This window comes from Colobus angolensis, unplaced genomic scaffold, assembly GCF_000951035.1.
Source record: "Colobus angolensis palliatus isolate OR3802 unplaced genomic scaffold, Cang.pa_1.0 Scaffold96, whole genome shotgun sequence".
NCBI lineage: Eukaryota > Metazoa > Chordata > Mammalia > Primates > Cercopithecidae > Colobus > Colobus angolensis.
This window is the reverse complement of record NW_012123598.1, coordinates 1,080,457-1,092,840: the sequence shown is the minus strand read 5'-3', so window position 1 is coordinate 1,092,840 and position 12,384 is coordinate 1,080,457. Positions and strand designations below refer to the sequence as shown.

The following is a 12,384-nucleotide window of genomic DNA, read 5'->3' as shown; positions in this document are numbered from 1 at the left end:
TTTTTTGAGACAGAGTCTCACTCTGTCGCCCAGACTGGAGTGCAGTGGCTCCATCTCAGCTCACTGCAAGCTCTGCCTGCCAGGTTCACACCATTCTTCTGCCTCAGCCTCCCGAGTAGCTGGGACTACAGGTGCCTGCCACCATGCCCGGCTAATTTTTTTGTATTTTTTTTAGTAGAAATAGGGTTTCACTATGTTAGCCAGGATGGTCTTGATCTCCTGACCTCGTGATCCACCTGCTTCAGCCTTCCAAAGTGCTGGGATTACAGGTGTGAGCCACTGTGCCCGGCCTAATTTTTTTATTTTTAACAGAGACAAGGTTTCACCATGTTGCCCAGGTTGGTCTCGAACTCCTGACCTCAGGTGATCCGCCCACCTCAGCGTTCCAAAGTGCTGGGATTACAGGCACGAGCCACTGTGCCCAGCTCAGATTGGATAATTTCTGTTGATTCATAGTCAAATTCCCTGGCTCTGTCCTTACCCTCAGTGTTTGGTTAGGTGCATCTAATGAATTTTTAAGTTTCAGATGTTATATTTTTGAAATTATATAATATTTATTTGGTTCTTCTTATAGTTTCTTTTCTGAGATGTCTGTGTGTGCATTCATTACAAGTATATTTGCCTTTATATTCTTAAGTATTGATATAATAATAGCTGTTTTAAGATCGTATGCTGTTTCTTCTTTGTTATTGCAGTGTGAGCGTCTGTTGCTTGCTTTTTCTAATGGGCATGATTCACTTTTTCCTTATGTCAAGTAATTTTGAATTTTTTCTTGTGTACTGTAAATAAAACATTGTAGCCTCTGGATTCTGTCATATTCCCCTAAAGAGTATTTTTTTCTAAAGCAGGCAATTATCTCAAAACTTCAAACCCTTTCTAGGGACCTTTTAAAATACCTCGTTTACTACTGTGTGATAATATTCAGAAAATGTTGGACTACATTTCTGCCCTCAAGCCCCTTATAAAATAGTTCTCAGAGTTAACTGTTAGTAGTCTTACTAGGCTATTCCAGAGTTTTATGTAGTCTGTCCTTCAGATGTGCTTTATCTCTTACCTAGTATTCCTACTATATCATTTCACCAGAATTAAGGAACTGGCTTATAGTTCTGAAATAACCCAAAACATGACCAACTTTCATGTCTCTTTTTTTTATGTAGGTCTTTGTATTTCTAAGCCGTATGTGATCTCCTTATTGGAGCAAGGGAGAGAGCCTTGGGAAATGACGAGTGAGATGACAAGAAGCCCATTCTCAGGTGAGTGTGGAAGAACCAGAGAGGGGAATCTTTTTGACATCATGGCTCAGCCATTTTTAGAGGTGATACCTTCTCACTTACGCATCTCAGAAACTCTACATCAGCCTTACAGGCCTGGGGAGAAAACTGAAACTTTATGCTTAACATGGGCCCCTCAAATATCTTCTCTTCTACTTGACTGTTTTCTCTCTAAGAACTAAGATTCTCTAGAGATTAGAGAATCTTAAATCTCTTAAGATTTTTGTCTTGCAAAAATCTTTATCCAGCTCCTTACCATCCCCTTTCGCTTTGCCATACAGACTTATATAAACTTCTGTGTTTCTTAAATCTTTTCTTAACTCTTGAATTAGGTACTGCTTACAAATTATAATGTACCCTTCTGTTCTTTCATTCCTTTCCTGTAGCAGATAGGAAAAATCTAAACCCTGTTAGCCTCTTCCCGATCAGCTCCCTCCTTACTTCTATAAACTCATTCTTTATTACTTTTTAGCTTTTTCATTATACTTTAGTCCAGAATTTGCTAAATTATGTGAGATACTGAGGGTATGTCTCAAGTGAGTTACAGGTATACCAAGCTACTGAGTCTCTCAAGAGCCTTGGGAGACTAGCTGGGTCCAGAGGTAATTCCAAATCTGATTGCCTCTGAGTCACAGGAAGTATCATTCTTTTGCCTGCTCCACCTGTGTTTTACAGATGTCATATTGAATGAGTATTCATCTAGCCCATGGGTCAACTTTTCTGAACTCACGAAGCTTTTTACTGACTCAGGCATTTGCATTTCCAGTTTCCTCTACACAGAATGTTCCTCTCTTGGATCTGTCTATCCTGAATATCAAGTCAGAGCTAAAAAATCATCTCATCAGAGGCCTTCCCTAACCACCTTATGTGATGAACATTTCCCCATCCCAACCCATAACTGTCCAACAAGCCACTGTTTATTTTCTTCCTAATACTCAGGAAAGCCTGCAATTAACTTGTTTATTGCTCAATGCTTATATTCTGCCTCTCCCACTGAAATTAAAGTTCCAAAAGACAAGGGCATATCAATATATGCCCTTACAATTATACCTTAAAACATTATCCTTTCCCTTATGTAACAGTGTTTGATCTTTACATTTTGGAATAATTTGGATCCTAAACAGTCTGTGTCCTCCAAATACAATAGTCCCCCTATTAAAGGCTTTGCCTTCTGCAGTTTGTTACCCACAGTCCACCACTGTCCAAAAATATTAAATGGAAAATTCCAGAAATAAATAATTTATATGTTTTAAATTGTGCACCATTCTGAGTTGTATGACGAAGTCTTGCACCTTTCTGTTCTGTCCTGCCCAGATCATGAATCATCCCTTTGTCTAGCACATCCATGCTGTATGCCCTACCTGCCTGTTAGTCTCTTAGTCTCATCTAGCTTTTCAGATCTGTTGCGTGTAGTGAATATAGGGTTCAGTATTATTCCAGGTTTCAGGCATCCACTGGGTCTTGAAATGTATCCACTGTGGATAAGGACCGATGACTATACCCACACATCAGAAGGGAAATAGACCCTGCTTGGATGCACTTTATACTTTGGTTTTGTAAGAAGATGCCATCTGCCTTAAATAGAGAAACAGAAAAGAACTTTCCTAATAATTGGCCCTGTGAAGAACAAGTAGAAGAAGGGAAAAGGAAGAAGCTATAAGTCTGGTGGGATGCTGTGTTCATGCATAGATATAAGTATTATTGTATGCATAAGATATCTTAGTGTCTGTTTAAAAAGGCCAGAAAATTAGGAACAACCATGGCTCTCTGTAGGAAATTGGAGTTGAAGACAATCTTCATGTGACAGAAAAGTAAAATGTGAGAAAACAGTAGATGATGGACTCAGCTTTCTGTGTCTTTTTCTAGTATTGTTATCTTCAGGCTATCTATGTAGGAAAAATTATAGGTGATTAGTTCATTAACCCCACATTGCCTCAAGTCTTGAAGCATGGGTACTCTTGTCTGAATGTTTGTGTGCCCCTGAAATTCATTTTGAAATTATCTTCTCTAGAGTGACAGTGGTAGGTGGGGACCTTGGGAGGTCATGACGGCTCATGAATGGGATTATTACCTTTATCAAAGGCCCGAAGGAGCCTCCTTGCCCCTTCCACTGTGTGGGGAAACAGGAAGAAGGCACCATCTGTGAGAAAGCCAGCCCATGCCAAATCTGCCTGGGCCTTGATCTTGGATTTCCCAGTCTGCAGATCTGTGAGAAATACATTAGCCATGCCCAGCTAATTTTTTATAAGTATATTAGTCTGTTTAGTTATAAGTGTTGTTTGTAAGTGTATTCGTCTGTTCTCAAGCTGCTAATAAAGACATACCTGAGACTGGGTAGTTTATAAAGGAAAGAGGCTTAATTGACTTATAGTGCCCCATGCTGGGGAGCTCTGACAGTCACGGCAGAAAGCAAAGGAGGAGCAAAGTCACTTCTTACATGGTGGCAGTCAGGAGGGAGCTTGTGCAGGGGAACTCCCATTTACAAAACCATCAGATCTTGTGAGACTTATTCACTCCTACGAGAATAGTATGGGGGAAACTGCCCCCATGATGGAATTCTCTCCACCTGGCCCCACCCTTGACATGTGGGTATTACTACAATTCAAGGTGAGATTTGTGTGGGGACACAGCCAGACCACAGCTCAATAAGCTACCCAGTATATGGTACAGTCATGGGCCACGTAAACCATGTATCTACCCATTATGGACTGCATATTAAGACAGTCACATAAGATTATGATGGAGCTGCCCCATACAGGTGTAACTTTAAAAAAATCTCTTCTGGCCGGGCGCGGTGGCTCACGCCCATAATCCCAGCACTTTGGGAGGCCGAGACAGGCAGATCACGAGGTCAGGAGATCGAGACCATCCTGGCTAACACGGTGAAACCCCATCTATACTAAAAAATACAAAAAACTAGCTGGGCGAGGTGGCAGGCGCCTGTAGTCCCAGCTACTCGGGAGGCTGAGGCAGGAGAACGGCAGGAACCCGGGGGGTGGAGCTTGCAGTGCACTGAGGTCTGGCCACTGCACTCCAGCCTGGACGACGGAGCGAGACTCCGTCTCAAAACTAAATAAATAAATAAATAAATACAAAAAAATTAGCCAGGTGTGCTGGCGGGTGCCTGTAGTCCCAGATACTCGGGAGGCTGAGGCAGGAGAACGGCAGGAACCCGGGGGGTGGAGCTTGCAGTGCACTGAGGTCTGGCCACTGCACTCCAGCCTGGACGACGGAGCGAGACTCCGTCTCAAAACTAAATAAATAAATAAATAAATACAAAAAAATTAGCCAGGTGTGCTGGCGGGTGCCTGTAGTCCCAGATACTCGGGATAAAATGTCCTCATATCATACTTTACCTTCTTTATGTTTGTATATGTTTAGATACAAAAATACCATTGTGCTTCAATTGCCTGTAGTATTCAGTACGGTAACATGTTGCACAGGCTTGTAGACCAGGAGCAGTAGGCCATATAGGCTAAGTGTGCAGTAGGCTACACCATCAAGATTTGTGTAAGTATGCTCTGTAATTGCCCATCCGTAATGATGCATTTCTCAGAGCATGTCCCCATCATTAAGCGACACAAGACTATTTTGTTATAGCAACCCAAGTTATTCAGGACACTGGATATTCCTGATACCATGAAGACCTGGACTACAAAGCTTGTTAATACCTCAAAACCTTTCTTAACTGCTCTAGTGGATTTGATCTCTCCCATCTCTGAACTTTTATAACAATTTAATCTTTACCGCATGGGCTCACACTTGATTATGTTTTATATTATCTTAAATTACTTTTTTTTATTGGTCTTGTCTTCCTAATTTCTAAACTTTTCAAGAACAATTCTTTCATTACTTTGATATGACAAATGCTTAGTGCATAATGTATAATTGCTTAGGAAATATTGGATTAATCAATGATTTCCTATGGATGACATAGAAAAGGAAAGTACTTCCTTTGCCTTTTCTTGAAACCACCTTTTCCCTCAGGTTTCCTCTCAGTATCACCTCTTCAATATAAATTTCTTTATATTTTACTGATAACTTTTTATATATGCCCAGATTTCTTCTATCTATGGTAAGTGATGTAGCAATATTTTTTTCTTTTTTTCCTTTTTTTTGTTTGAGATGGAGTTTCATTCTTGTTGCCCAGGCTGGAGAGCAATGGCGCAGTCTTGGTTCACTGCAACCTATGCCTCCTGGATTCAAGTGATTCTCCTGCTTTAGCCTTCCAGGTAGCTGGGATTACAGGCAGATGACACCATGTCCCGCTAATTTTGTGATTTTACTAGAGATGGGGTTACACCACGTTGGCCAGGCTGGTCTTTTACTTCTGACCTCAGGTGATATGCCTGCCTTAGCCTCCCAAAGTTCTGGGATTACAGGCATGAGCCATTGTGCCTGGCAAATGTTGCAATAATTTTTAAAGGACATTTATTCCTTCTCTAAACTTATATTCTAGGTCAGCAGTTAAGAAAGTTACTCATGGTAGTAAATAAGAATGTGATTAATAGTGGTATCAACCTACATATCATTATAAAATTCATTTCTTCAAAAGGGGAAATGATAAAACCGTGTTAAGCAGTGGCTTAAGGTGGTGGGTGCAGTGGCTAACACCTGTAATCCTAGCTACTCAAAAGAAGGTAGGAAGATTGCTTAAGCCCAGGAATTAGTGAGTTATGGTCATGCCACTGCATTCCAGCCCAGACAACTGAGTGAAACCCTCTCTCTCTCTCTTTTTTTTTTTTTTTTAAATAAAATGGTGGTCTAAGAAGTGATAATTTTACCAGGCTGTTGAAAGTAAGATGAATGGAAAAAAATCTCTTAATATGCAGATTAAAGTTCAGGGAACTCTGAGAATTGAAAAGTTCACTTTATCAAAACATGTAGATGATTTCATTGGAACACCATTTTCTGATTATGAAAAGATAACCATAGGATTTCACCTAAATCCTAAGATAATCACAAACCATAGGGTATGTGGTTACTAGAGATCTCTAGAGAGTTTTCAGCAGCGGTAGTGATACGATGTTGGTATTTAAACAAAGTTAACATCACTGTATATGAAAACCAATTACGCCGGGCGCGGTGGCTCAAGCCTGTAATCCCAGCACTTTGGGAGGCCGAGACGGGCGGATCACGAGGTCAGGAGATCGAGACCATCCTGGCTAACACGGTGAAACCCCGTCTCTACTAAAAAATACAAAAAACTAGCCGGGCGAGGTGGCGGGCGCCTGTAGTCCCAGCTACTTGGGAGGCTGAGGCAGGAGAATGGCGTAAACCCGGGAGGCGGAGCTTGCAGTGAGCTGAGATCTGGCCACTGCACTCCAGCCCGGGCGACAGAGCAAGACTCCGTCTCAAAAAAAAAAAAAAAAAAAAAAAAAAGAAAACCAATTACAAGTGGAAGAGAGTAGATGAGGAGAGCTTAATTTATAGTCTGTTAGGTCAATACAGGCATGAAATATTACCATAGCAGACTACTTCTCTAGGATTTCATCCTACATTGAAGTTTTTGTTTTTTGTTTTTGTTTTTGTTTTGAGACAGGGTCTCGCTCTGCCTAGGCTGGAGTGCAGTAGGGCAATCGTGACTCACTGCAGCCTCAACTTCCTGGGCTCAAGTGATCCTTTGACCTCAGCCTCCTGAGTAACTGGGACTACAGGCATGTACCACCATGCTTGACTAATTTTTGTATTTTTTGCAGAGATGGTGTTTTGTCATGTTGCCCAGGCTGGTCTTGAACTCCTGGGCTCAAGCAATCCACCTCAGCCTCCCAACGTGCTGGGGATTATAGGCCTGAACCACTACACCTAACCCATTTAGTTTTCTTAATCGCCTTTTCCATGTTCCTTCATGAGCTGTCTTTCGTGGGGTCTCCCTGCATGTTTTCCAGTTGACATGCCTGTACATAACAGGTTTTGTGAGATTTATTAAATATTTTTAAATTGCCTTTTTCACAATGTCTCCTTTGATGTAGCCATGATAAAGGAAACATTCACTTTTTTTATATCTTTCAGATTGGGAATCTATATATGAGACACAGGAATTACCTCTGAAACAGTTCATGTATGATGATGCATGCATGGAGGGAATTACAAGCTATGGACTTGAGTGTTCCACTTTTGAAGAAAATTGGAAATGGGAAGACCTTTTTGAGAAGCAGATGGGAAGTCACAATATGTTTAGCAAGAAAGAAACAATCACTCATAAAGAAACCCTCACTAAGGAAACAGAATTCAAATATACTAAATTTGGGAAATGTATCCATCTGGAAAACATAGAAGAGAATATTTATAATCACACATCAGATAAAAAAAGCTTCTCCAAAAATTCTATGGTAATAAAACACAAGAAAGTCTATGTAGGAAAGAAGCTTTTTAAATGTAATGAATGTGACAAAACCTTCACCCATAGCTCATCCCTTACTGTTCATTTTAGAATTCATACTGGTGAAAAACCATATGAATGTGAGGAATGTGGAAAAGCCTTCAAGCAAAGGCAACACCTTGCTCAACATCACAGAACACATACTGGAGAGAAACTCTTTGAATGTAAAGAATGTAGGAAAGCCTTCAAACAAAGTGAACACCTTATTCAACATCAAAGAATTCATACTGGAGAAAAGCCATATAAATGTAAGGAATGTAGAAAAGCCTTCAGACAGCCTGCACACCTTGCTCAGCATCAGAGAATTCATACTGGAGAGAAACCCTATGAATGTAAAGAATGTGGCAAAGCCTTCAGTGATGGCTCATCTTTTGCTCGCCATCAGAGATGTCACACTGGGAAAAGACCCTATGAATGTATTGAGTGTGGGAAGGCTTTTAGGTATAACACATCTTTTATTCGTCACTGGAGGAGTTATCATACTGGAGAGAAGCCTTTTAATTGCATTGATTGTGGGAAAGCCTTCAGTGTTCACATAGGACTTATTCTACATAGGAGAATTCATACAGGAGAGAAACCTTACAAATGTGATGTGTGTGGAAAAACCTTCAGCTCTGGTTCATCCCGTACTGTACATCAGAGAATTCACACAGGAGAGAAACCTTATGAATGTGATATATGTGGGAAAGATTTTAGCCATCATGCATCACTCACTCAGCATCAAAGAGTACATTCTGGAGAGAAACCTTATGAATGCAAGGAATGTGGGAAAGCCTTTAGGCAGAATGTACACCTTGTTAGTCATTTGAGAATTCATACTGGTGAAAAACCCTATGAATGTAAAGAATGTGGAAAAGCTTTTAGAATCAGTTCACAGCTGGCTACTCATCAGAGAATTCATACTGGAGAGAAGCCTTATGAATGTATTGAATGTGGAAATGCTTTCAAACAGAGATCACACCTTGCCCAACATCAGAAAACTCATACAGGAGAGAAACCTTATGAGTGTAATGAATGCGGGAAAGCCTTCAGCCAAACTTCCAATCTTACTCAACATCAAAGAATTCATACTGGAGAGAAACCCTATAAATGTACTGAATGTGGAAAGGCTTTTAGTGATAGCTCATCCTGTGCTCAACATCAAAGACTCCACACTGGCCAAAGGCCCTATCAGTGTTTTGAATGTGGGAAGGCATTTAGAAGAAAGTTATCCTTAATTTATCATCAAAGAGGTCATACTGGAGAAGAACCTTAAGATTGTAGTGCATGTGGCCAAGCCTTTAGTTATCATCAATCCCTTACTGTTAATCAGAGATGTCCCACTGGTTGAAAAACATACAAATGTAAGAAATGTAGAAAAACCTTCAGCCAGAGGCTGGCAAGATGGCCGAATAGGAACAGCTCTGGTCTGTAGTTCCCAGTGAGATCAACACAGAAGGTGGGTGATTTCTGTATTTCCAACTGAGGTACCCGGCTCATCTCATTGGGACTGGTTAGTGGGTGCAGCCCATGGAGGGTGAGCTGAAGCAGGGTAGGGCGTAACCACCTGGGAAGTGCAAGGAGTTGGGGATCTCCCTCCCCTAGCCAAGGGAAGCCATGAGGGACTGTGCCTTGAGGAATGGTGCACTCTGGCGCAGATACTACGCTTTTTGCATGGTCTTTGCAACCCATAGGCCGGGAGATTCCCTTGGGTGCCTCTGCCACCAAGGTCCTGGGTTTAAGCACAAAACTGGGTGGCCATTTGGGCAGACACCAAGCTAGCTGCAGGAGTGTTTTTTGATACCTCAGTGGCACCCAGAACGCCAGTGAAACAGAACCATTTACTCCCTTGTTAAGGGGGCTGAAGCTGGGGAGCCAAGTGATCGAGCTAAGTGGGCTCATGCCCACTGAGCCCAGCAAGCTAAGATCCACTGTCTTGAAATTCTCACTGCCAGCACAGCAGTCTGAAGTTGACCTGGGATGCTCAAGCTTGGTGGGGGGAGGCGCATCTGCCATTACTGAAGCTTGAATAGGTGGTTTCCCCCTCACAGCATAAACAAAGCCACGGGGAAGTTCCAGCTAGGCAGAGTCCTCCACAGCTCAGCAAAGCCTCTGTAGCCAGACTGCCTCTCTAGATTCCTCCTCTCTGTGCAGGGCATCTCTGAAAAAAGTTCAGATAAAACCCCCCATCTCCCTGGGACAGAACACGTGGGGGAAAGGGGTGGCTGTGGGCACAGCTTCAACAGACTTAAACGTTCCTGCCTGCGAGCTCTGAAGAGAGCAGCAGTTCTCCCAGCACAGTGCTCGAGCTCTGCTAAGGGACAGACTGCCTCCTCAAGTGGGTCCCTGACTCCCATGCCTCCTGATGGGGAGACACCTCCCAGCAGGGGTCCACAGACACTTCATACCAGAGAGCTCCAGCTGGCATCTGGTGGGTGCCCCTGTGGGACAAAGCTTCCAGAGGAAGGAACAGGTGGCAATCTCTGCTGTTCTGCAGCCTCCACTGGTGATACCCAGGCAAACAGGGTCTTGAGTGAACCTCTAGCAAACTCCAGCAGACCTGCAGTGGAGGGGTCTGACTGTTAGAAGGAAAACTAACAGAAAGGAATATCATCAACATCAACAAAAGGACATCCACACAGAAACCCCATCTGAAGGTTGCCAGCATCAAAGACCAAAGGTAGATAAATTCACGAAGATGGGGAGAAACCAGTGCAAAAAGGCTGAAAATTCCAAAAACCAGAATGCCTCTTCTCCAAAGGATCACAATTCCTCACCAGCAAGGGAACAAAACTGGATAATGAGCTTGACAAATTGACAGAAGTAGGCTTCAGAAGGTGGGTAACAACAAACTCCTGTGAGCTAAAGGAGCATGTTCTAACCCAATGCAAGGAAGCTAAGAACCTTGAAAAAAGGTTAGAGGAATTGCTAACTAGAATAACCAGTTTAGAGAGGAACATATGACCTGATGGAACTGAAAAACACATCATGAGAACTTCGTGAAGCATACACAAGAAAAACCTTCAGCCAGATTGAATGCTTTACATGGAGGAATTCATACTGCAAAGAGGTCTTAACAATGTAAAGAATGTGCAAATGTCTTCAGACAAAATGCACACCTTGCTCATCAGTGAGTTCATTTCAGGCATCCAGCTCTCCCTCACCCACTGCATCACCAAGTCCTGTGGATATATCTGCTAAATACTTTTGGAATTTATCCACTTTTTTCGTTCCCCAGTTCAAAACACAGTCATTTCACCTTGACTCTTTCAGTCATTACACAGGTGTCCAAACTTTTGTCTTCCCTGGGCCACATTGGAAGAAGAAAAATTGTCTTGTGCCACACATACAATACAGTAACATTAACAAGAGCTGATGAGCTAAGAAAAAAAAAAGTCCATGCATAATTTTAGTGATACACCACCTCAGATAAGCATTAAAGTCCTCACATTCAATGGGTTGGATACCTGTGAATTCTAAAACTTCATCCTCTTTTGTCCCTTTCGAGTTAACATTACAGCCACAGTGACCTTTGAAAAATGCAAATTAAATTACTCTCTTAAAACTCTAGTTAAAATACTTGATGTACATAGGGTGCTTAGCAAAATGATCAACTCATACTAAGTGCTTGGTAAATGTTAGATAAGTATTCTTCAGAGTTGATGTAAGTTATTTTTAAACAGTGTATTCTTGAAAGCAGTTTGGCAATCGTAAAAATTTTGGAACCAAAACAGTATCTTTTTTTAAACTAAAAAAAAGTTTTAAATGGGGTCTTGCTATGTTGCCCAGGGTGGTCTCAAACTCCTATGCTCAAGTGATCCTCCCACCTCATTCTCAAGTGGCTGGAATTACAGGCAACCAGCCTAACTGAAAACAGTACCTTAAGGTAGACGGTGATTAGCACAGGTAGTATGCTTAACATTTAATATTATAATAAAACATCACAGTGGCTCTCTCATGATTAAGGCTGTGTTCCCTTGTTGGTGAGGAAATTAATTATGACTTGATGCACAGAACATGTTTTAAGAAGTGGCTATATAGCTCTGGATAAAACAAACAAAAGAATTCCTGGGGAGAATATATAAAAGACTATTTAGTCAAGCAAAAAAAAAAAAAAAAACTAATGTTTAACTGAAGAAAGAGAAATTGAATAATACAGTTCTATTTCAACATGTGGGTTCACAGATTTAGTCTAACCTTTCAATGATCCACTAGTAAACTTGTTCTGGAGTATATTTTAAAAAAAAACAAAAAACACTTAAAATGTTCCAATTCTTTCATGAGGCTAAGTCAACTCTGATATCAAACCAAGGGGAAAAAAATGAAAGTGTAGGTGAGTTTACTTAGTTATATACAAAAAGAAATTGTTAGCCTCTACTGATGGAGAACAGAGGCTCTGAATAAATGGAGATCCATAACATGATCCTAGATGAATATTTCAATATTGTAATCCTGTAGGTTACTTTTACATTGACAGTTCTGAAATTCATGTTGAGTGTTAATTAGGGAGCTATCAGAAGGGAGATTTTGTAGAAGGTCATATCCCATGGGTTTTTTATATTGCAGAAGTGTTTTCGATGTATCATTGGGGGAGATTTAATGTCTTTGACAGTTATCCAACTGGAAATAAAGTCAGCATCCCATTTCATTCCTTACACAGAAGTTTATTCTATACTGGTTACAGACATAAGAGGAAATACTGTTACGATGGTAGAGGAGAATGTAGAGTATTTCTGTGCCTTTAGGTTCAGG

At 41.3% G+C, this 12,384-nt stretch overlaps 1 protein-coding gene across 1 annotated transcript in view; it reads left to right on the top strand.

The window, feature by feature from the left end:
- ZNF471 (zinc finger protein 471) overlaps positions 1–11,851 on the top strand; it is a 21,425-nt gene extending 9,574 nt beyond the window's left edge. The window contains exons 4-5 of the mRNA XM_011932420.1: positions 1,158–1,253; positions 7,284–11,851. Coding sequence (XP_011787810.1) covers positions 1,158–1,253; positions 7,284–8,908 — 1,721 coding nt within the window. The 3' untranslated portion in view covers positions 8,909–11,851. The remainder of the gene's footprint in view (positions 1–1,157; positions 1,254–7,283) is intronic.
- The last annotated feature ends 533 nt before the right edge of the window (positions 11,852–12,384 follow it).